This window comes from Drosophila biarmipes, chromosome 2L (genome assembly GCF_025231255.1).
Source record: "Drosophila biarmipes strain raj3 chromosome 2L, RU_DBia_V1.1, whole genome shotgun sequence".
In the NCBI taxonomy this organism is placed as follows: domain Eukaryota; kingdom Metazoa; phylum Arthropoda; class Insecta; order Diptera; family Drosophilidae; genus Drosophila; species Drosophila biarmipes.
The window spans coordinates 14,294,320-14,322,237 of NC_066612.1; the positions used below are offsets into that span (position 1 = coordinate 14,294,320).

General features: G+C 40.7%; 1 protein-coding gene across 2 annotated transcripts; it reads right to left on the minus strand.

Moving 5' to 3' along the window:
• Positions 1-1,060: 1,060 nt before the first annotated feature.
• Positions 1,061-27,917, minus strand: LOC108033926 (calmodulin-lysine N-methyltransferase). Of its 2 annotated transcripts, none has more exons than XM_017108600.3 (2): positions 27,505-27,917; positions 1,061-3,365 (listed from the first exon to the last, which is right to left on the minus strand). In XM_017108600.3, the coding sequence occupies exon 2, from the start codon at positions 3,302-3,304 to the stop codon at positions 2,084-2,086; it is 1,221 nt and encodes a 406-aa protein (XP_016964089.1). In that variant the 5' UTR covers positions 3,305-3,365; positions 27,505-27,917; the 3' UTR covers positions 1,061-2,083. The 2 variants fall into 2 exon arrangements, with proteins under 2 accessions (XP_016964089.1, XP_016964088.1); XM_017108599.2 differs by lacking the exon at positions 27,505-27,917 and adding an exon at positions 16,435-16,737.
• Position 27,918: the final 1 nt, after the last annotated feature.

Below are 27,918 nucleotides of genomic sequence, written 5' to 3' on the forward strand. Positions count from 1 at the left end.
GGATTAAATGGGAATCCTCTTCTGAATTTTAAATGTAGTCTTTTAAATCATAATGAAAGATAAAGAGCTTTTGGAAGTTTATAAGCCAATCTTAAGTATCGAGGCTTTAAAAAACCTTCAATCAGGCTTTCTTATTTTATATTCCCTTTCATTATGGGAAAACCTTTCCTTAATTTATTTGGCAGCACTGGAGCCCTGTGGCTCCTTCTTCTCGGCCAGCTGGCTGTCGGGGCTGCGTTTGTTTGACTTCCCCGCCCGTGTCCTGCTGGCCCGCTGCCTGGATTACATGTCTAGGGCACATCAAACAAGCTTACTTACCAATGACCTCGTTAATGACGAACGCACACAGGCACTCAGCAGCACACTTACCAACAAACACACTCGACCAATGCCACCCAAACGCATTCAACCCAAAGGCAACTTTGTGTGCCTTCGCCATGCTGTTGAGTTTACTTTGTAATTTTCGCTTATCAGATTTATTTTTATTTTCATTTTTGATTTTTTGTCAGCTGCCACACAATACACACAACACGAACAGAACCTTTTTGCGAGGCTTGACCATCTTTTGCTTGCCCTGTAATTTCGAATTAATATACATTTTTGTTTTACAAATTAGAGTCAGAGAAAAATCGTTTTTTTATTATTTTGTAATTTAATGAACCCTTGCTTATTATAGCTATTTGATCTGAGCTCTTGAATATCATCAATATTACCGATTCCAAATACCTATCCTCAAACATCGTGGTAAGCATTACCAATTCTTTTTGGAGCACTGAAGCACCCTTTGTGCTCAGGGTATCGGGACATTACACCATCGTGGGACACTGCTGACGTAGTCCCCGAAGCCCTGGACCCCGGCACAGTTAAAGTAATTGCCCGGCCACTGTCGCAATCGCAATAAAAAAGCGCCTGATTGCCGCCGGCTTCCTTCCACATTGGTATTTTAATGAACGGCCCGCTAATAACTCTGACAATATGTTTGCTCATGACGATTACCATTGACATCACTGCAATATACCGCTGTCTGGCCCTTTTCGGGGCAGTAAAACAAGTGCACATGTGTGGCTTTTCGATACTGTATTTATCTCATCGTCATCATATAACCATTAACACATGCTCTAGGTAATTACAGTACACTAAGTTTAGTCAACTATTAATTAATTGGTCGAGCGCTGCTGCTTTGTGTATGGTTTCTCGGAATCCATCCATTTTCCGCCTTTCAACTGAGGGTGTTCGCTGCGCTTCTACGAAAGCAGCCCAAAAGTATGCTATTCAGCGTATACGTTATATTTAAATAATACTTGTGTGTGTATGTGTGTGGGTGGGGCGTGGATGTGGGTGTGGGTGTGTAACATACATAAAGGTAACTACATATACATAACGAGGAGTATTTGTAAAAAAAATAGTTACAAAACTTGTGGAATCAACGCAAATCAAATTTACATACCAAAGGAATTTTTTGTTACACAACTTAACAGTGAACTACGTGCTAAAGTGATCACTAGACTGGTGCTTTCAAGCCGCGAATATGTATCCTTTTCATTAAAATTTACCTTGAGTATTATAGATATGGCTGTGAAAGTCCCAAGCGGACTTTGAATCAAATTAGAGAGTTGTTCGGGTTTCCCTGGGTATTTCAATTGGGTATTAAACAATCGAATTTAATAAAAATTTTTACATTTTGTAAACATGAGGAATATTTTCTTCATTCTAAGAAACATTGGAAAGAACCAAAGATCACTTTAAACTCTTCGACACAATATAATTTTCCTTTAAGGTGATTTTTCTCTAGTAAGCCGAATTAATTTATAACCCAATAGAATGTTGCCAAACACTTCACGTTATTTTCTAGCACCAGTCTAACGACTTTGACTTGCTACATTTTTTCTTCAGTGTGGGAGGAATTTCTTTTTGTTCGTCGAGACCTGCAGGGGAATTTAGTTCGTTCGCCCGCCGGTTGGCCTCTTTTTGTTTAAGGTGTAAACTGGAATTTGCTTGCTATCAACTAAAACATTGACTAAGTTTAATTGCACCTACTGCAGCCAAGTGGCTCCCCAAATGTCCTTCCCCCCTCGGTTTTCTCCTAGCTGTGGCTCTTGCACAGCCGCAGGAGCAGGGGGTAATGGAGGTCCTCGTCGTAGAGCTCCGAGTCGGCCTTCAGCTGGAGATGCCGCTGCCAGATGGTCTCGTTGTAGCGGCTGGCCAACTCCACGCGAAAGCCCCTGGCCACGCATTCCTCCTGGAAAACACTCAAGGTGCGACCGCGCCGGGGGGCCATTATCAAGGCCGAACCCTCGGGGGCCAGATAATACCAGATGGTGTCCACCAGGGCGGATCGAGCCTCGTCGAAGAACAGGCAGTCGGCGCAAAGGATGAAGTCGAACTTGGCCTGCTCCGCCTGGGAGCGGGCGCACTTCTCCTGCCACTTCAGAACCGAGCACTTGGTGTAGCAGCTCAGCTCGTTGAGACACACGGTCTTCCTCACGTTCTCCACCGATATCTCATTGCCATCGGTCAGGTGGACGGCATAGGGAGTGGCATACTTGGCCAGCATGAGGCCGGCGAGGGAGGTGAATCCCCCGCCCAGCTCCAGGATCCACTTGCCCCTGTAGGAGGCCACCTCGGAGAGGACCAGGGCGGTCAGCGCCTCCTCCGAGGGCCAGACGCATATGTTGCCGGTGTTGTTGAAGCCCATCAGATCGCTGGCGGTCAGCTGGCGCTCCATATGGTGGATGTTCACCGAGTACTCCGACTCGTTCTCCAGCTGCATGCGGTACTTGTACCAGTTCTCCGTCTTGCCCAAGCACTTGAGGCTCACGTGATCCTCGAAGCTGTCCTGGCGGAGCAGATCGAAGCTCTTGAAGCGCCGCACGGAGGCCGTTTGCTCCTCGGCGAACTCGTCGCTGGAGGAGGACACCGTCTCCTCGGAGTCCTTGCGCAGCACCTTGGCCAGGATCTTCCAGCGCTTCTGGGCGGTGCTCTGCAGGTTGGGCGTGGCCGGCGGAGTGGGCGGCATGAAGGCGGTCTCATTGCTCTTGAGACCCAGATCCAAGCCCACCTCCAGCTCGGTCTGTTGCGGCATATTCCGGTTGACGTCCTTGTCCTGGTTGTTGTTGCTCACGGCGGACTGTTCGCCGCCCAATCGAGCGTCCAGCGTCATCTTCTTTTGCTCCTTGAGCGCATTCAGTGTGTTGTCGATGTCGTATTGCAGAAGCAGCGATATGGTGGCCAGCTGTGCCACGCCCACTTCCGGTGACTGGTCGAGTTGAGTTTCCGTCGCCTTTTGCACCAACGCTGCTGACATCTTACTTCGGGCCCACTTTGTTTCACTCTCGCTTTCACTCCTCAGTTTTCCATTTTCCACCCTGCGCCAGCCGGGGACATAGAAGAGGGGAGAGACAGAACAGAGTTACGAAATTAGTCAAAGTTTCCGAAGAGTTCTCCCCCATCATTCTTCGATTCTCCGCCCTCCTTCTCGCCGCCCACTTTCAGGCCCATTATTTTCCAATTATGAATTTTTAATGGCATTAAAAATGCAAATTATCCGACCATAAAAATAAAACAAATTATACCTAGCTGAAAAATCCAAGGAAAATCTTTGGCTACACTTCTGTCGACAAGAAGTCTATGAATATGTGCAGACACATTTGTAGCTACGTACATATTTATTGGCCAACACATTTTGGGAAAAGAACCAACGTGTCGAAGTGTTATTACTGTATAATTTATTTTGGTAAATCTACATATGCACCATGGAAAATTTACTCTTATTTGCTTTGAAAAAGTAGCAAAATTCATATTTAAATTTAAAAAGAATTTTTCCATTTGCAAATATACCAGCACAAAATTGTAAATCCTTACAAAAGCAATTCTCCTAAACTTTTGTTTAGGTAAAGAATATTTCTGAGAGATGTGTTTCTTTATCTTTCGTGTATATAATAAAATTACAGGTCATAAATCAAGCATAAGTGTTAAAATTAGCCAGCCGCAACGAAAATAGAAAGGGGAATAGAAACTTGAAGAGTACCCAGTTAATTTACGTATCGCCCGCCTTGGCCTTTTTTGTTTTGATCGCTGCACATTTTCACTCTGTATATTTTGAGTTTCTGACTGGACGTTTACGAATAAATTCATCAAATTTAAGAAATTTTACAGCCCGTAAAAAATGTTAATTATGCTGACGCGAAAGCGCAGACAAGGGCAGATGGGAGGTTTTCCAGCAAAAAGGCCAACGCATTTCCCACTGCCCACTGGCATATGGAGCCTGTCTGTGATAAGAGAGGGCGTTCAGTTCCGATTAAAGGTCTGTTTTTCCCCACACGCCCGGCCATTTGGCTGTGGGTGGCTCTCGGCTGACCAATGACACCTGCTCCGGAATTTCTGGACCCCGTAATGACTGGCTGAGCAATGGAAATTCCACAGAATTTATGTGTTTGTCTTTCGGATTTGCTGGGGAATGGCATTGATTTTGCGGAAAGAGTTTGGGGTTAAAATCCAGCTTTGCGTAAATAAACACATTTTGTCTATATGGATGGTTTGCCCACGCTCTTAGCTTGGGCGAACATTAATATGACAGATTGTATGTTTGCCTATGCATCCGATTATAATGGCTAATTATTATTAGCCATGTCAAGCCGCATTCATAAGACCCACTGTTTGTGGTGGCAAGTTTCAGAGGATTTTGGTTTCCCCTATATGTGGTGCCACCACAAATGCGTTAATAATTGCTTCAGCTTGAAAGCATTGACAGCTTGACATTTTGATACAGGCGGACAGATATTCTGCATAAATATTACAATTTTAATCAAACTCGCTGTGCAGTGTGGCTTAAACGTATCTCTGCGATTAAAACCCATTTAGATAGTGCTTTGACATTTTTGCAATTAAAATAGCAAAATGGGTTAGGCCATAAACTAATTATTATATATTTTAATGAAGTGTTTTAATAAATTCTGATTAGTAAATAAAATTATTAAGGCAGAAATGAACATGCCCAACTGGAGCTTGAATTACAACTGAAATTAGCATTTCACTGCCATTTCACCCAGTGTTCTCCAACAGTCCTTATCAAACATTAACAACTTTGAAGAAGTTCCCCCGAACTACTAAGAACCCCTTCGCCGGAAACCTGATTTCTGGCCCAATAAAACTTTGCCGGGCTCAAGACATGTTGATTTGCATTTGCCGAACGAGAGGAACATGAATATTGAGCAGCTTCCTTGGGGAAGCGTGTCCGTAAGCCCGCAGCCTTGCCTATGGCCAAAGTTTTCCGCTAAAACTTCGGGGGAACTTTAAAGTCCGACAATAAAAACCTACAATGTTTACATAATGCCCTGGAAAATCCCGCCTTAACCTGCCGGGAAAACTTGAGACATGGCTCGCCCAGCGATTAGCTTGCCTTCCTGGAGAAAGGGAAAAGCACTTTGCCGTAGTTCATTTGCAAGTACAATATCGACGTCGGCGGTTGCTTCAATCATTGTAAATTTAAAGTTTTTACCCTGGCAAATGTATCCCATCCAATTCAATTCAATCACTTGAGAAACTGGCAAAAAAGTTGCCAGAACAATGAGAGAAGAAAAGGTTTTTCACTTGCCACTTGGCCGGGGAAAATGGGGGGAGACGAGGTGATGGAAAACTCGGAAAAACTCAGAAGTAAGCGGAACGAGTGTCGTGCGTGTTGGCAACGCAATGTGGCAGAAAGTTGCGAAGCGCTGCCCCTTTTCCTTGCTTTTCCCCCCAAATTTTCACAACTTTGGCGGATCACGCGATTCTTTATAGGACATGCTATATAGTATATACCCCACATCCGTGTGATGAATACCCTTCGCTCGCCGCGCTCATTGCTCGCATTAACTCCTCTAATTTATTATTTATTGCACTCTACTGTCACCGAAAATTTGCTCGGCTTTTCTTTTTATGTTCTTGTGCGCGTATTTTTATGATTATTATTTCGTCTCTGACCTTGGGGCCAAAAGTGTCAACAGACACATGACTTCTGGGTGTACAGACAAACAAACGCTCGACAAAGAGCCAACTGTGAAAAAGAGTTAGGAGATAGCACAGTCAAATTTAATTATGAATGACAGCAGGCATCAGCGGGGTTTTAATATTCTGCTAAGATAAGAACGGTATTTGGGAAAGGTTCCGATTCCATTTCATATCTTCAAGATTGCTTAAGCATAGGAGAATAACAGACTTTTTATATTTCATAATTAAGCAAGCCCGGAATTGAACTAATTCACTTAGGAAGTCATTCTAATTCAGATTTATCTTTTAAAATGCTCATTTATTAATACATTTTAACCTTTAAAGCACAGACATACCCCTTTTTAAAAATAAACCATTTTTGTCCCGAAAATCTCGTGGATATATGCCAAATGCCGTCTGGCCCATGCAGCTATTAGTACAAATCATAAATGAGAGCTGTTTTCCACTCGGCTTAGCCCCGCCATTAATCATCCTCATAATTCCGCTCCGTACGCAGTAATTACCTTTGGCGCACAGGGCGTATGCGTAATCTCCGAAAACTTTCAAACGCTTCCTCGTTCTCCTGCTCTACATGGACGAGTACATTTTTCTCGAGCGTCTTAAACTTTTATTAGCGCACATAATCCCCACCGATTTACGAGCAACTAACTGTCTGAGCTATCTCTGCCGATATATATTCGAATTTGGCCGACCGATTTGTTTACTGTTTACAGGCGTAAGTTGATTTCGCCTGAGCTATTTTTTCGATGTTCTCCCAATTTCGACTGCAGGCCAATGCCAACGCATCGGTCTATATATATATATGTGTAGGGATTTAATTTACGCTCGCATCTGGCTTTATTGTGCACTTCTTCCCCCATTCAATGCCCATTCCCATTCAGAATCCTCGGGCGGGTTCAAGTAAGTGCAAAAATGTAAATAAAAATCCAATTTTCTTCCGCCTCGCCGGCCGACGGGTGTCCGTATAAAATATTAATTAAATTATTTGCATAGCACACGGCTCCGGCCTTCGGTCCGTCCCGCCACCAGCCCCTCGGGGTGTCCAGAAACATTTCCGGCTCGGCCGGAAGTGGCCGGGCCGAGTGTCGCCTCCCATTTTTATTGCCTGTCACTCACTCGCATTTCCCGCTTTCAGGGGCTCGACTAAAATAATATTTGCCACTGGGGGCGGAGGAACACTGCCCAGAGTTCAGTGCTCAGTGTTCGGTGTTCGGCGGGAGGTGGTGGCACCACAAGGATTGGGGAATTGGGAAATCGGGGGGACTGCCTGGCGAGGTGAGCGAACCGCAGAGCCAGCTCGTGACATTCACGAAAAGTTCAAGGGGAATTCTCCGATCTGCAGCACTGCACTGCACAAATAATGTGATTACGCCGGACAATAATGACGGGCTAACCGAGTTGAGTGAGTTGACAGAATGTTGCCAGCACTCTACAGAGACTCTGATTTGGGGGAAACTCCTGTACAAGCAGTATATTGATTCGATTTACCGGAAACCCAGAGAGCTAAAGTGGTTTTCCACACTAGGACATACACAACAGAATCATTTATTTAGCCAACTGTAGGTGGGTACTCTAAGATATTAGCTCCATAGAAAAGGATTCTAGGAAAGCTGGTCAACAGAAACTAGCAAGCAGACGCAGAAATATTTAATCTGACCCAATATATATATAATTCTTATCTTTCCAATTGGCCTTATCGTTTTGCTTTATTAGTTTGTGTCCGAAATTTCAGTCTTGAAAATGCTCAACATGCATCCCATAATAATACGAGTATTCTAAACATCTGGAACTGCCTTGCCAACCTTTTTGGTCTTTGGTTTTGGCATTTTGCAAGTTATTCGGAAATTGTGATAGCAATTTAAGCCACGTACAGCTGGAAAATTTACATATTATGCCAAGACCGTATGCTGTCTTCTGCAGCCCCTTCTCTTCACCATACGACAACACAATTTTCTTGTGTGCACATGCAAAAAGCGCAAATATGTAAAGCATTTTATAGAAATAACTGAATGTCGCCAAGTTGCCAAATGGCCAAAAGGAACGTTGTAGAGTTCGACTTTCCCAGCGGAGGAAGCAACCAGCCAGGGATCTTGCAAAAATTATATTATCCACTCAAGAAATTGACCCCGCTGGGGGGTATGCTGCGGAGGTCATGCCGATGTCGCTTTGTCTTCGGAGTCTGAGCCTTAGATGAAAATATTCTACAGCGTCATAGCCAAAACTCTTAATCATCACAGCCAACGACCGACATTTTTGGCAGGCGCCACAATTTAAAAACAGCAAACCCACGCCTGGACAGCAGGCCCCCAGCAAAGGAGGACAACCTTTAAGAGGACCAAGGACACAGCACATCGTTAGCAGCTGACATTAACATAACAAATCCAGAAAAAAGCCAAGGGGAAAGTAAACTGAACTTGTAGTTAATCCACTTTGGCCGTCCTACCCCCAAAAACGAGATACACATAGACAGCGCCTCCCTTCAAACAATTAGGGAACACTATTTAACTCAGAAAGGCAGCAAATCATATTTAGCAAAAGCCCCAAACTGGAAAATTTAATACCGCTCGCGTCTTGTTTCATTCGCAAACAAAAATAAATAGACGCATCAATAAATAAACAGGCAAATAGTTTGCGCCATAAACATGCACACAAACATGGCACACATAAGTTGGCCAACACACGAGTACAAATAGACCGTGTACTGTGTGTACGTGTGTGCGGCTACATCTGCATGTACGGTGTACCATGAGCACATATGGATGTATGGCATACGTATATTGTCATGGAGACAACTCTCGCTTCAACTGGCAACTCAGTCAAATGTCTGGGCCCTCGCCGCGGCAGGACTAGAACCTGTGCTGGCGGATTTTCAAGATGAAAATTATGAAAATAAATTTGTTCTAGCTAAATTTAAATTTAATTAAGTTGTAAATAATATTCAAATTAAATTCGAAATATACACATAGATAAAGACACAATAAGAATTAAAAAAACATAAGTTAAATAGAAATTATTTTTTTTTACTTATGAAATAACAATAAGATGTTTTATTAAATCAACTTTACAAATAGAAAGTGATAAAACATAAATTACACTTTCTAAATATTCCCGAAAATTTTCATTATTAAAACTAAAAACCAAAAATTTAAAGTCAGCCGGTAAATCGAAATTTTGTAATTTTGCGCATAAAGGATTTGCAAGGTATAATTAGAAATATAACTATAAAAGGTTTATATAAAAGGTTCTGAAAAATAAATTTCACTTACTAATTTAACAAAAGGAGTAAGAAATAGTAAGTAGTAGTAATTAGAAGTAAGTGATAGTATGTAGTAGTAACTACTAGAAGTAGTAAGAAGTAGTGAGTAGTAGTGGGTAGTAGTAAGTAGTAGTAACTACTAGAAGAGGCGAGATTTAGTAACTACTAGAAGTAATAAGTAGTAGTACCTACTAGAAGTAGAAAGTAACAGTAACTACTAGCAGTAGTGGGTAGTAGTAAGTATTAGAAAATAATAGTACCTAGTAGTATGTGGTAGTATTTAGAAGTAGTAGTGAGTAGTAGCGAGTAGTAGTAAGAAGTAGTAATAAAGTAATAATAATCAGCAAAATAATATCAGTCTGAGCCACTTGGCCAAAAACCAGCTGGCGAGACAACACCGACGGGGATGAAGGGACATGGACGTGGCACACGCTACATGGCCAGGACACTCTGCCCGCTCTATAAATAGTCGGCCGAGGGGGCGTGGCAGGGAGGTGGGAATATGTGGGAGGAGCACCCGGCAGGTATCTTGCCTCAGGTGCATCATTCGCCGGCAGCCTGGCGAGAGTGTGATGCTCAACTGGCGCTGGCATTCTGGTTAAAGTTCTGCATATATACTTGCTAGTGGGTGTCCTGGGGGTGGAGTGAATGTTTAGGTTGCTGGAAATGTTGCTTTCCCCTGAATGGGTCAACGGTAAATATACTAATATAATACTTGCTTGGTGCCAAAGAGGATATACTACATTTGCGGGTTTAAAGAAATGACACATTTTGGAATGTCCTTAAAGCAACCATCTCATGTAACTAAGGTTGGGTAAACAAGTATAAACTCCATCGAAAATCAGAATGTATTTAATTTTGTTGAATTCGCTGTGAGAAAAGCAAGTATTTACACAGTCGAATTGCTCATTTTAATTAGTTAACAATTCTTGGAAATGGAGAACCTGTGTTTTCCAAGAAAACTGAACGTGATAGTTAATTTGTAAAATTCTCATAAGATCTTAATTAACTTAGCTTAAAGCGTAATTTTGTAGGTTTAGCTTGTTAGCTTGTGTATTATTACATACTGAATACGTTACAGGGGGACACACTCTAAAGGGTATCAGTAATTCGGCTACTTCAAGCAAAGTCCCTGTTTAAGTACTCTACTGTCGCAGTTGAGGGGCCAAAGGATGCCAATGTCGGAGCGGGGACTTCCCCCGTGTGCCACATAAGTGGTCCTTGGTCCTTGGTCCTTTGCCGAATAAAGCTGTGTTGGGGGAGCAGGAGGACCAGGAGGACCGGGAATGTGTCTGCCGGGTGGGAATGTGTGTTGGCGGGGGAGCCAGGCCCGGAGCCTGTCTAAATGCTTTCATCACTCAGCTGGAAAGGCACGCACGCTCCACTGGCCGCACGCACGGCCTCCACAAAACCAGTTCCTCAGCCGGGGAGTGGATTACGGGGAATTGGCCAAAGTAAACATCAGTCAAAGTGGGGGATGCCATGAAGGGTCACATTCAGATCCCCAATTGACCACTGGAGTGGCATAAACTGTTACTTTAACTGAAAATATGTTTGCTAAGCAAGCCCGCCGGTGCTCCGTTTTATTGACAAATGATTGACTGCCGGGGCTTATCTTCATTTCGGATGACAGTTGTCTCGCTTGAATCGTCGTATCTGGCAGAGTTTCTCACTTCCAGGCTGACAATGTAATACATTTACCGCTGGTAATAATACATTAGGAAATTCGTTTATTTATAGAAAATCACTTCAGCTGTCAGCGATAATTTGTAGGTAATCGACTGTTTTGATCTTGATAGGCGCCTTGAATTATAACCCCCATTGGATTTTTATTCGTTCTCCATAAATTGAATTAAAACCGTTACGAAATTACTGCTTTTAGCGATTGTGACTTAGTCATCTGGCACCCTTTTTGGGCCTTAACCAAAAGTATTCTATTTATTAATATAACCAAAAGCACTCAAGCTTAGAAGTATAATGATGGACTTTAGAAGTGACATTTTTGAAGCCCTAGCTTTAAAATTAAATTTTACGCAAAAGTGAAACCTAATCCTGGTTAAAGCAATCATCTTTGGCATCTGTAATAGTTCAAATAGCCATCCATCTATGCAGCTATTACGTATTCCAGCAGACAAACAACCAACATTGGCCTCGCTGCCATAAATCTCTCAATTGGAAAATATATATGCATACGTGTGTGTGGCTGGAAAACAAAAGTAAGTGCCTTTTTCATAAATCAAATCACAATACAGAAATCTTTGCCCATTGAGGTTTGCTGCTAAGCCCTTTCATTGCACAATTCCAATTCAATTTATATTCTGGCCCGCTGTTTTTGTTGTGGAAAACAAAATGAAATATATGGAAATGCATATATGCGCGCAGGATGTTTTCTAATGAACTTTGACACATGAAAGTCGGGTGTCCAGGCGATCCCCCCTGAATCGCGTGTCCATGTCACAAGTCAAGGGGCAAAGGCAGCGGGAAAACACAATGCCCTGGGCTGCAATGAATGAAAAATCAGCATGACGCATGCAACTTTTTTTTTGGTTCGTTTTTATATTTTTTTTGCCAGTGCCCTGAGGGGCAGCTGAAATGAACTTAGCTGACTGATGGGTTGACTAACTGAGGGACGAACTGACGGACTGACAGACTGCTGCATAAGCGGTAGTCGCTGCAAAAGCTAATGTTTGCCCTGGATCGAAGTCTTCACGCTACTCAATTCACTTTTATCTCAGCCTCTCGGGGGGCACACGGAATTTATTTATTCTGCGATTATCATCAGATATGTTGAAGGCGCTCTCTTGAGTATGCAAACACGAGTGGCTGCTCCACACTCAATCGAGAAGTGAAAAATATGCATAAAATCGAATGGTGCGGCATAAAAGATTATATTTTCACTTAGAACGAAAAAAAAGGATATCAATAGAGACGTGTTTTTATCATGTTCAAAATATATATTAACAAAAAAACACTAGCTTTGGAGCACTTGAAATTTATTACGGTTCACAAGCTTAAATAATCAAATTTATTAATTTAAACTAATGATTCATCAGAATAAAATAAGCTGAACAAAACTCCTTAAAAGAGCTCCAAGAAAGAAGTTCGTCCGCTTTTAACAGTTGCAGTTCCTCGAACAATTTGTTAAAATTTTGAAATACTATTGCAGACCCTTTTCCTTCGAAGTATACCCATTTCCCCGGAAAGGGTAGCCGCAGAGTGGCGGGCTTATCGCGAAATCACGGCCAACTGCAGCGAAAATAGTTGGTTAGTTCGTTAGTTGATTATTACATGTCCTGCCGCCGTTTCGCTCCCTCTTGGCCAACATTTTTCCACTTTTCCGTGGTCGCCACTGCAGTTGCTGTTGTGGCTGTTGCTTATCACAGCTTAATGGGTCACTGCATTCGAGTGAAAATTTTCGTGCTGACGCGGCGTGTGCGTAATTCCCCGGGATTACGTACACCAGATCCTCCGGTCGTCAGAGCCCTCACGCAGCCAGGCTCACATTATGCAAACTTGGCAATAAAAATTCAATTAAGCTACAAGGACGCGCCGGCAAGTGGGCGTGGGGAGAGGGGAGAGGAAAGGTAGGAGGGACTTTTCCGACTTTGCCGATAAATCACAAAATTTCTAAAAGCCCGGCGGCTGCAACAATAACAAATTGTGACATGCTGTGCTGCCGCCTGCGACTTTGATGCACGTTTTAATTATAATTTTGACGCCAACTGTTTAAACACAGTAGCTCACACACGCAACGATAACAGAAGAACAACAACAAGCCGCACTAATTGTTTGCCTCCAGTGGGGAAACTGGGGGTGGCAAAAGCCGAGAGGAAAATGCAAGGCCCCACATGTGGGATGTGGCACTCAGAAGGGACCGCAACACAAAGGACCAGGCAGGCAGGACCGCCAGGACAATGGCCAGCGCCCATGCCCGCCCTCCGCCCCCGGCTCAGAAGCGAAGCATGGTCAGCCCAAGTCACGAAACCATATGCCTCAGGCACCAAGCCAAGAAAATACACAGAGAAAGTCTGGGAAAAATGTCTATAGGATTGTATATCAGTACCTATTAGTCCCAGTTAAATCAGAACCAAAGATATAATCAATAAAAGATAAAATATACGCAAATAATTAGTAGTAGAAATTATATCACAATTATGACTAGCAAGCTCTTATCTTGAATTTAACTTTAAATTTTTATTTTAGCATTGCAAATCAATATTACATCACAATTGAGAATTCGAAGCTCTTATCTGGAGTTGAACTTTAAATTTTTTTTAGCTTTGAAAATCAGTAGTTATTATAAACAATATTAAGAAATAAATTATAAATAAATAATTATTATTTAAGAGCTGTACTATTTAATATTTAAAAAATAATAATTATTTAATAGTTATATAAATATTGATATTATCATTAGTTGTAAGCAAGTTTATTGCCCAGAAATGCAAGTTTAGAACAATATTTTAAGGGATATATTAATTTTGAAGTTCTTTTTTTGTTGTATAATATTGGATTTTCAAGTAAGGACGCATGAAGTACTTCATTTGGGTACCCAAAAAGAAAAACCTTGAAAAACAGGCAACACAAAATATCTTGCTTTCAACAACCCCGAATGTTATCAATGGTTATTAGACACGTTTTGCACCTTTATTGTTATCATAATTGATTTAGACTCCACGATTATTTCCAAAAACTAATCGAATATCTGTCTGCGAATATTTCGTAAAGATACACTATTTATGTTTTTAGATATAATGCAACAAACAGAGATCCAAAACGCGACGGGTACTCGGTGTTATCAAACGCAATAGATAACAACTAACACGTAGCTCGTTGTGTACTGTTTGTTTATTATCATAAATAATTTCGCTTCCACCAAAACAATGCAATTTTGCCTATAGCCATGTGTAAAATATACATATATAATCTCCTTAATCAACAAAGTTATGAAAATGTGGTCAAATATAAATGGCTAGTTGGCATGATAAACCCCTTTTCAATTGCTCACTTGAATGATTCACTAACTGATTATATAAAAAACAAACAAGTCAGGGGTATAATGTTTAATTAAAATGGCAAAAAGATTTGTAAAAGCTGATTATGATTTTTAAAAACCACTCAGGGCAGTGATAGTTCAACAAAGAAAAAAAGGCAAATCAATGTAGTTATATTAATTTTTTAATTATTTATTATATTGATATTAGGTATTATTTATTTTATTTAATATTAATATTTATTTTTATATTATTTTTTATTAAAACACAATTGCTATTAAAATTATATATTTATATGTAAACTTAAAAAGAAAATAATTGAAAAACATTTTTTTATATTTAATTACTCTAAACATGAATCTTTTTATTTGAAATTTTTCAGAGAAGTTTTGCTATGATAATATCCTTAAAATGCTCGTGCTACCCATGCATTAAATGTCATTTAAATGTCATATTCTCCATAGTAACCTCAACTGCGGACCTACATTTTTCGCTCAGTGCACTGAGGCAAAAGGCGCAACTTGTCGACATGTGACCGTGTGCCGTCTGCGAATAAATGAGAGTGTTTTTGGCGACGGCGGCGGCTCTGCCATGTGCCGCAGTCCCAATCTATGGACAGGGAATGATGCAGGGCATCGGGTGTGCGTTAGATTTATGGGCCGCAGCTAGGGATACTGGATACAGGGTGCTGGGTACTGGAAACCACACCGCCGACTGAGTGCGCCGGTGTGTGTAAGCGGTACTCAATTAATACTCATCAGCGTGACATTAGTGCCACTCGCAGATGGCTGGGCGGGGGAGGAGGCGGGAAAAGTGCCCCGATGCAAGGACAAGTCGGTCGAACACGTGCCTCTGGGCCCGGCCAATTGATTAGCATCCTAGGAGCACACAATGCCATCAGCCAATTCAGCTCTCAATCACGGCTCATTTGCCAGACGTCTTATTCAGCTCATCAATAAATCGGGGCCATAAATCTCCTTCAAGTGGCTCGCCTCATCAGCAGCAGACATTTTTTCATGCCACTGCCAAACTTTAAACGAAACAAATAAAACGATGTCGCATCCTCGCTGCGTTTTTATGGCAAAGGGAAATTTTAATGCGACGTTTGACTTTAATTAGGCCATAAAATGGGAACTACAAAGGTTAGGCGGTGGCCAAGCTCAAGTTCAAGGAGTAAATAAACCAAGAAAAGCCCAGGAGGGGCGCAGGATGGAAAAGCCACGGAGTTGCGGGGGAAAACTTGACCAAATGGGAAATGCCTGCGAATCACTGGGCGTAAATTAAATGTAATTGAAAGCGATTGACAAATAGAATTGGGAATTGGCAGGGCGAAAGGGAATTGCAATCGGCATTGGACTAAGCTCAATTGAACTCTGAACCCCGTTTAAGATATTCTCCGAGAACTGGCAACGAATTAGTTATTTATGAGCGGTGAAAGGTTTTATTGGGATAACGAAATGGATGGCAGATACAATTTGTATGTTATACCAGGGCTAACAAAAATAAAAGAAGGCCTTTTTTGGTGTACTTTATATTGTGTTTTGAAGCAATTAATGATTTTTAATTTAAAGAAAACCCATAGTAAAACTATCACACAGCGTGTTCTGAGCCCTGCGTAGAGTTTAAAGTATTTCAATATTACTTTTTCCGCCTTTCTGCTTTCGATAGCCCCCGAGATCTCTCTCAAAATTCATTTGACTGGCAAACTTTGACGAAGCGAACTTTGGGATGCAACCTTTGGCGAGTATTAACCCTAGAGTTGCAAAGTCTGCGTTGACCTTTCCGAGGACTTTGGCTAACAGTCAGCTAAACAAAAGCGGGCTAGTTTCCATTTCCGGCAGCTGAACATTGTGCAGAGAAATAATATTTACTTTTACCACAACGACCTTCTGTGCGGCTTAGTCAAGAGTCAACGGGAGCTAGATAAGTAATACTATGTTTGGCGTCCGATTGATATCAGCGTGGCCTTTGTGCGTTTAAGATAAGATCCAGCTTATCATTGGAAATATTCAAAAATCGAACTACACTCGTGTGGTTGCCAGGCAGATTGATTTTCGAGTTTTCCGGGTACGAAAAGCGTTCAAAACAAATCAGCTTGCAGCCCATAAAACGTATAAAACCCAATGAACCACAAAACTTCTGAAATGTACATTTGCATTCAAAATGTTTACAAAAGAGATTTCAAAAATCATTTACCAGTCAAAAATGTTGTTGGCGGGGCAATTAAGTCGATGCAAACTTCCAAGGGCTCGGGATATGTTTTCTCTTGATAAATGTATTTAATACTTGGCGTTTAACACATGTTTAATCATTTTAAGTGTAACTTTTGCTTCGTGAAATGCTTGGCATTTGTGCTTTTTCCTTTGATGATTTTTTTCCAAACAATTTTCAAACCACGCAGAGATATTTAACCGCAACACACGCGTCCAAAGCAGCAATTAATAACCGAAGTCGGTGGAAATTGAGTTTTCCGCCCGGCCAACGTTGCGTATGAGCGACGACGACAAACTGAAGCAAGTTGAAATCCGAAAGAGCGAGTGTGCGAGTTGCACAGTCGAGCGTGTTGGCTCGCATGTCGAATCCCATCGAACATGTTGCCCCTGTGGGTGGCTGGTGGCTGGTGGGTGGTGGGTGGTGGGTGCTTGGTGGTAGGACTAGAAGTGGGCGGTTCTGCTGGCTTATCACTAAAAATTAAGACAGCAATGTAACGCACTATAAACGAAATAAGACAACAAGACAGAGGCAGCCAGGGGTTATGAGTTTAAAGGGGCCGAAGCGGCTATGGCGGTTCCAGGCTATTACAAAGGCTTGGAAAACTATTTAAGCCGCAATCGCGGTTGCGACCAGGTTTTACTTGTATTTTGCCAAATTATTAAAGCATAATTATAAGACTGGAAATACAATTAAAGTACTTGAAAAAAAAACAATATATATATACTTTAAACTTTAAGACAATAATAAAAATGATTAATTTGTTAAAAATGTTAATATTATTTATTTTCTTTAAAAATGAATTCATGGATAGGTTAGTTACTAAATCAGAGTTTTGAAAACAACAGGAAATTGCGTTTCAGCTTAAACTCAGATAAAATATATGACTCACTTATTAATTGAACTATTTTTTAAATGTTTCATAGTGCAAACAAGGCAATAATATATAAAATAGAATAATTTTATTAATAATCCCTTACTAAAAACTTCAATGTGGCTGCCAAAGCAATTATAGTTATGCAAATTGTTTAAAGGGATTAAAATGGCAAAACAAAGGCAAAGAAACTTTGGCAATTGACTTGGAAGTTTATTTAAAATGTTATTTAATTATAAATAAAAAAGTAAGCTATTCATATCAGCTAGAAATACTTAAAAGTTTTTTAATAATACATCTTTTTTAAACCACACTTAAACGAACTAGGGAAAGCAAGATATTTAAAAGTGTGTTAACGTTCAGGAACACATTCAAAGAGTTATCCAGGTATTCATTTACCAAATCTGCACATCAGCTAATTGCAGCCCAGTCTGTGCGAGTGCAGCTCTTGTTACCAATTTGAGCTATCTGTTAATGGCAGTGAGAAAAGCTGGCGAAATTGGGAAAATGGAAAAGTAAAAGAGGCGGTGGGAGTGCCAAGATTGCGTGGGCGCCCTCTGACGTGTTGATATCTCTTTTTTCTGGCCAAGTTCTTATGCGTTACTTGGCTTTTGTTGCCTTTAAATGATTTTCCATTTGCACATTTCACGCGTCCAAATGTTTGGCTTGTTGTTGTTCTTGCCGCTGGCTAGAAAATCGCGTTCATTCATAAAAAAGAAGGTGAACACGCTTGTGGGCGTCGGGAAAGCGTCGAGCGATGAGCGTGGAAAACGGAAAACAATAAAACGCGAGGGCAGCGACGCGACGTCGACGCCGGCAGACCAGACAACCAGGCGTGCTAAGTGAAAATCGAGGGGGTGAGGAAAACGCGGGGGAGTGGGCGGAAAATCCTGCGGGGCTGGGCGTGGGGGGCGCCCAAGTTTTTTGGTCGCTCGCAATTTTCGCTCTCGTTGTTGTTGTTGTTGCTTCTCTTACTTTTCGCTTTATTTATATTAATACACATCGCATTCGTATCAATGAGTGTGTTTTGGCTTGGTAAGTCTTTGTCTCTGTGTGCGTCTTATTTTTATTTATTTTCTTTTTATTCAACGCGTCTGAAAACAAAACACAAGGCGGGCAAAAAATGGATGCCACATATTTGTTACTTTTTACTACAAACACAAACGAAGGAACAAAAAGAAATGTTCGGCCAAACGAAACCGGAAAAAAGCAAAAAAAAAAAACTTCGAACACTGCGGGAAAACTGTTATCTGCACTTAGGAAAATTGCTTAGACTCAAAGAAAAATCTTCGAATATTTATACAACATTTTGTATTTTGACAATCTTTAAAAATAATATAAGTATTATCAAAGTTATTCACTTCAAAAATCGGGAATAGTGAGTTTAAACAGACAACAATGCATATTTTAAGATAGTGATTTAAAACAGACAACAATGAATATTTTAAGAAATATTTAGATAAATGTTTATTATTTCTCTATTTATGATGATACCATTACATTTGTGTACGAAAAAGCTGTGCAGATGCACATTATGGAAAATATGCTTTCTAAGAATAATCTTTACAATACCTTTCAATTTAAAATATTAAAAAATACGTTAAAAAACCATTCATGTTTTTAGAAACAAGACTATTAACATAATTAACATATGTCTACATTTTATTGAAACTAAAAATTTTTCAAATTGGCTTAAAAAGATTTTTCTATGTGTTCGTATGAAGAAGGAACCCCTCCCAGCTTCTCTTATTTTCGCATTTTCATTTTCCTTCTCTGCCGGCAGAAAAAATAAAAACGAAACATGTCAACCCAAATAAGAGGACGAACTGCTATCGATAAGGTCGTCGAAATCAAAAGACACACAGAATCGGGTTAGAATTGTACGGGCAAAATAAAAAAGCACACGAAAGGGAGGAGAATGTGGGCCGGCGGTCCTACCCCAAAGCCAGGATAAGCTCTAATTCCTGGCAGGAGCTTGGGTTCTTTTCCCAGAAACTCTGCATACCAATGCCATGATTTATATTCGTCATTAGCGGTTTTTCGGATATTCTCCAGGCAGCCGCGGCCAAATTGGATCATTATTGATAAGGGTCGAATTAGCGTTGTCAAAACTCAAAACTCGTGGGGGAAAGAGCAAAGATTTTCACCCTAGGAACTTTTCTTCGTTCGCTTACATAAACCATATTTCCCAACTTTTCTTTAATGCCAAGAATTTGCGTTTATTTTTAAAAGCGACGAAGAAACCCGCAATTACAATCATCTATGTGCAGTGCAAATAATTCATGGCTCATTTGCAGCTGCACCTGAAGGCTTATTAAAACATGGCCGAAGAACCCCCGGGCGAAACCCGAAAACCATACTATGTGCCACCGAGTTATGGGACCTGCCAGCCAAGATAAAACACAAGGGGCGAAATGAAATAATGATACCGAGCGCACAGTTGGCATTTTCGATTTGCGTCAACGTCGTCGGCCGCTGTCAGTGTCCGGAACATGGACGAACCCAGCCCGTAGAAGCCCCACTTCCCATGCCCATGCCCTCACCGCACATCACACCCCATATTCCGTATACCGAATACCGAATCCCACATCCCCACATCCGAGGGAAGCTGACTGCTCATGTAAAATTGATGTACAAGCGGTCCCGTCTGGTCTGCATGTGAAATAATTATTAATAAAAATAATGTGCCATGAAATGTTTTCGTTGTCGTCCTCGCCGATGCACTTCCGACTGCCGCCCCCCGCCCACTACGCCCCCTTGTTTTTGGGGTGGCGGGGCGGCTCTGGGGTAATTAACACTCAGCGTGAAAGTTCAGTCAGCTGAAAGTCTGACCCGGGACCCATTTCGCCAGCCAAGTCACGCAGCACATCTCCGCTTTTATGGTCTTTAAGAAGTCGTTTCGCTGGCTAAATTGGGTCACTTAAAGAGTTTAAACATTTCTCATTTTATTCAGCACTTTGCATAAAAAGTGTACATAAATCACGAACGAGATTTAATGGATAGTTAATATAAACAAGCAAATTATATCAATTTGAGTTTTTTTATTCTCAATTTAAATAGGTCCTAAATTTAGGTAAATTCGGGGGAAAAAAGAGAAGAGTTAAACTCATTTCAAGGAAATAAAAGGATACAGAAAATGTAGGTTAAAAATTCATATTGAGAAAGGTTGAACTCATTTGAAGGAAATAAAACGGTAATTAATGACAAAATTCTCAAACTAAGGAAATGGGATCTTCAATTTCCAACTTGAGAATAAAAAAAAAGCGAAAAACTCTAGATGGAATTCCAAAAGGAAGCAAGAAAATTTATTAGGTTCTCTAATCGAGTATTTCTATTCTCAATTTAAGGATGTACTAAATTAGGTAATAATTCAGATTGAGAAAAGTTGAAGTTGAAGTTATTTCAAGGATAAACGGTAACCAATGACAAATTTATCAAATTAATAGAGGTGATCTTCAATTTTCAAATTGAGAATAAATGTTATCATATTGAGAAAGCGAAAAGCTAAAAATGAAATTGGAAATAATGAGTTCTAGATTACTCCTTTTAAATCAGTTCGGCAAACAAAAAGTATAATTTTAAAATTCTATCAAATATTACCTATCATATATTATAATAACTACAATTAAAAATAGTTTATTTCTTTAATATATATTTAAATATTCAAATTTACTAAATTTAAATCAACATTGAACACCATCCTGCTGAAGTCCAGCTTCCCAATTAGGGAAAACTTGCGAGTTGTCTTATCTTTTCGCCCTTCTTTTATCCCAATGGGCATGGCGCTAATTATGTAATTCATTGCTAACAATTACTGCCAAATGCTCGAGAGCACGTTGGGCATCAAGTAGCTGGTCAACCCCGAAGAGACGCCTGCCTTCGACGCCATTTTCATTGCGATTCCGCTTTTCAATTAGCCACGAATCCAATTTTAAATTTAATTAAATCGATTATTTTTAAACGGGCAGTATAATTACATTTTATTCGGCATTAATTGCTGCCGCCTTCTGCCGGTCGGCTAGGCAAACATTTTCGTTTTCGCATATAACTTTTATTTATATTTGAAAACTTGGCACCGACTGTGCCACACAATGTGCAGCGCATGACGCAAGATGTATATTTTTTGGTTTTGGCAGACGAACGGCAAGCCAAACGCGAATTTCGCTGCATTCAGCATAAGATACTTGCTGTTGTTTGTATTGGGATTGCAGTAATTCGTAGGCATTTTAATTACTTGCAAATTAATGGCACATATGTTCGGCGCAGTCAAAGTCCGCGTTGCGCATACGCCGCGTTGTTCGGCAAAGATTAAAAGAAAATAAGTCATAATTATGCGAATGCGGTTCATAAATATCCCGCACAGCCAGGGGAAAGGGAAAAGGCGGGGCCAGCAGCCGTTTGTCGTGTGTTCATTGAAAAATATCACGAGGGATCTTAGCCGTGAACAGATGCTAAACATAGATACCTGAGCGATCAGAATGGCAAACGTTCGTTGGGCATATTAAATGCTTTTACTTGAGGACAAGGAAAATATTACGCGGAAGAGTTCCTTAATTAATATAGAAAATTATGTTGATGATGTTAGACTTTAAAACGAAGGAACTATTATCTAAAGTTAAGTAGGTACAGTTTAGCCATTTTACTTTACTTCCTGCAAATAACAGAAATCCTTAACCATCTAATTTTAATTTTTAAAATCAAACCAGCATTTTTCAGCTGTTTTATTAATATAGATTTCTTAAAGTTTCCCTACACTTTTGCCCCTGAAATCCAAAACATTATTACAAAACCGTAGGTTGGATGAACGTGAACCACCCATATGGCGCGACTGCCGTAAACCATCTTTCGCCACCTAGACCCATAAAATGAATAATATAAATCGAAGAAATGGGCGGCGAAACGGCAAATATGTAAAATCTTGAGCGCGACAAACGCGGTGGCAAATTAGTGAGCCAGGGGCACTCGAACTCGCAGCCAGCGACGCCATTCTTCCGATGCCCAGAAAGTTGGCAACAAATTCGAGCGTCGCTTCTCAAGTACCGTGCGCCGCCACGCCCCCTCCGCATTCCGCCCGCCCACTGCCCCTGCCACGCCCACCGCCCACCGCCTAGTGAAGTGGCCAAATGCGGCTGGCACTTGAAAACATTTTTTTAAGGCTGGGCGCCCCATCGGAACAGCTCATGCCATAAACTTTTGCAGCTCGAGTTTTCGCACACATTTATTTTACCCTCCACATTTTATATCCGTGTGCTGGGTATCGGGGCGGTGCATTATAAAATATTCAATAATAATAATCTTCGCCTTGACCACGACGCATATGCTGAGTGCCAAAATGAATTCTTTGGCTGGTTTCCGCCCTGAAATATTCTCTAAGGACGCGAGGGCTTGTTCTGCGTTGAGATAGAAAGATAGAATAAAGGAAAGTAAGAAGGAAATATTTGGCAACTTTCCGGGTTTATTTACATTTACAATTTATGTTCATTTATTTTTATTTAGTTTTCTCTATCTTGCTGCATTGATTTTTCAAAATGAAAATAATTTTTTTGAAATTTAATAAAGTTGTAACAATAATTTACTCGTAAGTTTTTATTTCATTATTATTAAGCTTTTTGATATAATATAATATAAAGCAGATATAACTTTTTCATTTTCTTCACTATTTTAAGTTTTTTATTTATAAGTGTTGCTAAATACTCGTTACTTATTTCTTATTTGACTTTAAAAATGAAAAAGATTTTATTATTATTTGTAACTCTTATAAATTTATATTAGACTTTAACTTGCTTAATTTGTCTAAAATTCAAACACCAAATTAACCAAGAAAACACATCGGTTCATTGGCTTTTTCGAAAAGTTTCGCGATAAAATGCAAACGCATATTTTTTGCTTTTGTTGTCTGCGTGAAATTGATTAATTTATTTTTATGTTCATATGCTTGTGTATGTTTCTCTTGTTATCCATTGGCTTTTAGCGCCTTTGTCAGAGCACTTGAAATGCCTTTGTGATATATTTTTTATATCAGCCAGACAGCATCTAGCCGTAGATTTATGTATTCTCTATTTTCTCTATATTGTATACATTATTCGGAGCTCTGTGGGGCCGGCGGACAGTTGGCCATTAAACGGATGGCCCTTCGCCTCCCCCTTCGAGGCCACACCGCTCATCGTATTTCATTTTTCTCGGTTTACATTCAATTTGCTTTCGACATTCGGCCGCAATGGTCTTTGAGCCAAAACATTTGGTTTCACTTTGCGCATAATTAACTTTTGCAGTTGCCGCCCTTGCAAACACATTCAGCTTGGCTATTTATGTATAATTTAAATGATTATTCGGGGATTATAAGGAAGGCCTGGGATAATTATGCATAAATCTCTGACGCCATGTGTTTACGCAAATTTAATCAGTCTTCTTTTCAGAGAACATAACAAACATTATTTGTAAGAAATGTAAAAAAAGAAGATGTAACTAAACAGAATAAGTTTTAGTCATAACTACGGTTAAGATTAAAAAACTCATCGATCATAAGAAAATGGAAATACTAATTATAGGGAATTACTTATATACACCAAAAACAATTCAATTAAATAAATTACAAGTCAGAGCCAAAGCCTTCGTTTAAATTTGTAATTTTTGGCTCCTTTGCTCCATAGTTTTTCCAGTTCGCCTTGCCGCGATGGGCCACGTTGCGTATGAGTAATGAGCAGAAGCATTCGCTTTCGCGCTCTTGAATCGATGCCAAGCGTGCTCAGACAATAGACCATTGAATGGGAAAACTAGAAGTGGGAAATGGGGCGGTGGAAAATCGGGGGGTGGAGCAGCAGCGTGGCCAGACACAGACGCAGCGACGGCGAGCAGCAGAAGCCATTGGCAGAATAGCAAAGTAATTGCAAATCGCCAAACCCGTGCAGTCAGAGCCAAGGAATGTGTGTGCGCGTATAAATAATCCGGGACCTCCTGCCCGAGATGTATTTATAGTGCCGCACCATGGTCTCGCACTCTGATTTTCGGCAAGCCTTTTGTTGTCTGACGTACGATGGCCCCCACCTCCGATTACGCATACGCCCCGTGGCGCAGGCCCAGCTAATTTGTGCACGCGTGTGCACATAATTGTCAGCGAAGTGCACTCCTCCTTTCGGTTGCTTAAATGTAATTGCACACAAGTGCAATTAAACAGCTCGACGCATGCGGCGCAAATTTCCACGCTTGCCAAGTCGCTTTGGAAAACTCGCAACGAGCTGTCAGGTCGCCGGGAGCAGCGAAGCTGCCTTCTCCGCCATTAACTCTATTAGGGAATATAATCAGTTTAATGGCCCTGAAGATACTTAACTTTTCAACCGCTCAAAGAGCTCTTCGTACTCACTTAATTATATTTAAAAAATGGCTTGCAAAAAGACCCTTTATGTCTTTCGGTTTAAATGCTTCAAATCTTACTCCTTCAAATTTGTAAACTATCAGGATCACAGGTTTTTATAAAAAATGTTACGAAATGGTAACCTAATTTTGGTATACATATATTTTAAGAAATGCCATGAAGACCTACTCTCGGGGAAATGTAAATAATGTTACGGATATGCCTCTGTTTTATTAAAGTCCATAAAAAGCCCTTTTTCCTCACAATCGGCCGGCATCACTGACATTGTCCGAGGAATCGCCACCTCCGTGGCCACTTCTGCAGTTTGTCTTCATTCATCTCCGGGCAGAATCGCCTCCGAGTCGTAAATTTTAAATGCTTTTGTAGGTCATTGCTGCCGAGATGGCAAAATTCAGGAGCGAGCACTGGAACGAGGCGGGAAGCGCCAGAAAAAGACGAAAGTTTGATCTGAACTCTTGGCAAGCGAGTCTTTTGAACTGCAGCCTTCGGCTTTCCCGCCGCCTGTTCCTTCCTCTGGCTGTAAAGACGAAGGAAAATTTATGCGCCTGGCTGCGCCGGTCAGCGAAATGGCGCCAAGGTTCAAAGCTCCGAACAAAGGTTGGGCAAAAAGGGAGCAGGGCCACTTAGTGGCCCACTCCACTGGCCACATGATTGAGTTTTGGCCACCGTTGCTGCTGCCCCCCTGCCTGCGTTGCTTTTTGCATTCAATTTTATTGCAAATTGTTTGCAACAGAGTTTGAACTTTTGTTCAGGGGCCCGTGTTTCTGTTTTTCGGCCATGCAAAACATGTCGCAACAGCACAGCCGTAAAAAAACGTTGCTGCACTGCAGCCTACCGAAGGGCAAAGGGCCACGCGTACACGGAAAAGGGCGAAATCGGAAAAGTGTTTGCCCATCACGTATACGTAATGTGTTCCGCTCAAGTCACTCCAACGAGGGTTGTGCGAAAAGTCGCACTCGATTGGCCTTTTTTGTCCTAATAAGTAGTATTTAATTGCCTCTTGGTTACAGTTTTGTAATTACATTTTGGATTACTTTAGTTATTACGAACTATTTCATTTGCTTTTAAGGCACAAACATAATAAAAACTAGCAACAAAAACCATTTGGGTTGAACAAATATATTATAATTATTTTTAATAATTAAATCTGTATGATTTTCAAGATTAGGAATAGTAAGTGTAAAAAAAGAATTCTATTCGTTTCGCTTACATTTTGTATAATTTCTTGAAAATGGTTAGAAATTTGCTTTGGAGCCTTGAAATTCTCTGTTCATACCACTTTTTTCTGACATTGTCACAAACAATATATAATCAAAATGGGTTTGAAAAATTCTTTTGGTAGTTACTATAATTTTAAAAAGTAGAATTTTACAACAGTCTAAATTTTTAATCAGTTCTGAATGGTTTAAAAGCAGTCTTGGATATTTTAAACGGAACCTATCTTTCCTTTGATGCCAAAATTTTTGGAAAATAAGTTAAAATTACGATTTTATTTAACTTTTGTTTTGTGTATTTATAAACTCAAACTATTTCTGAAGAATATTTTCTAATACGAGCCAAACTGTATTTTACTCCTCTGTATTAGCAACCTTTAAGTTAGCTCCTACTCACAACTGTTGCCAAATAATCACTGCATATACACAACCATTTATCACAATCAGAAATCCCCATTAGGCATTATTACGCTGATTTTTTCAATGAATACTCCCGAGTTCCTCGGTCGCGGGAGGAGCTCGTTCAGAATTAAATTACTTTCCGGCCCTCGAGGAGTGGGCCAACACTAGACACAGGCACTCGTTGCAATTGCAGCCGACATGTATGCCAAAAACAATGTGCAAAAACACACAAACCATAGCGAATTCACAAATTTACAGACAACTCAGGGAACTCGGTGCTCCAAAGTGCAAAGCGCCGCAAATGTTCAGTTTGGATTTATTGTTATGCGAATCTCTCTAGCTGTATGTGTACATAATATATAGAATATATATTATATATAGCAGCCAAGCAGTGTGCTTGTAGGTGAGTGTGCGGCAATGCGGCGAAATGTATTACAATTAATTTGGCACACACGGCGTATGCTGAATATTATTTGGTCTCTGCCATCGAGTAAATCCGCGGCAATTGGCAATTACACAAATTCGCTTTACAGACAATTGCAAGTGGAAAATAGAACAGAGCGGGGAGGAGGGAAGGGGGTGTGGAAAACCCACCCATGGCCACGGTGATTGATGATTCGACCTCCGATGATGTGACAAAGTGGGAGCCCTGCAAAGGGTGCAGCCCACGTAGCCCGAGGTGATTCGGGGTCAGGTCAAAGGTCTGGGCCCGAAGTGAACTTTAAATGCTGCAGCGACATTTGCATCTGAGCTTCAACAATATGAAGCCTGCGATGGATGGCTGCACATGAATTACTGCCACTATGCTATGCAGGGCAGTGAAAAAAGCGTCAATAATGCAAGATACCTATTAAAGTTTAAAAAAAGCAATGTGAATAAGTATGAAGTTAAATAAATGGTGTGAAGTATAAACAAAAGGAACATTTATATAATGAAGATATATAAGATATATCTTGTTTATTTTATTTTCAGCTTTTAATTTCACTCTAGCATACATTTTAAACCCAATTTAAATTTCCAATATATGTATATTGATTTTGGAATTAATCGTCCTTAAAACATGCCTGCAACTATCCATTTTTCTTAATAATGAGTAAAAATAGATAAAAAATAAGAAAATAATAAAAAAAGGATCTAAATTGCATCCCATCAAGAGGAATAATGTTCCGTGTGTTCTCTCCAAGTGTACCCACCTGTGTGTCAACAAAGAATGGAACTATTATGGCAGTATAAGGGACCACCAGGGCGCGGCTCCGATGCCGATGATTGAGCTAATGGCCACAAGCTCATGGAGCAGCGATATGGGGCACGGGTTTATGAGGAGGATGAGCCTGCAGGCGTCGCAACAATGGGCGCACGCTCTTCGCTATCCCCCAATGCCACACATTCCACGCGGGGAACCCGGATCCCGGCCAGAACTTCAAACGCTCGCCGAGCGCCTCGTTTATTTACACAAAAAACTAGTTTATGCCCGAGCAGAACCATTCGCAGCCACTTAAAAAGCGCTCCCGTTTATTATCTTAATAATTTTCAGCTTTTCGGCGGCGCTCTTTGACGCACAACCGGAGATCCCGATTCAGACTCGGATCCGTGTCTCTGGGACCGAG

Bases quoted from the DNA above. Each gene is read 5' to 3' on its own strand.
- LOC108033926 (XM_017108600.3), bottom strand. From the start codon at position 3,304: ATGTCAGCAGCGTTGGTGCAAAAGGCGACGGAAACTCAACTCGACCAG.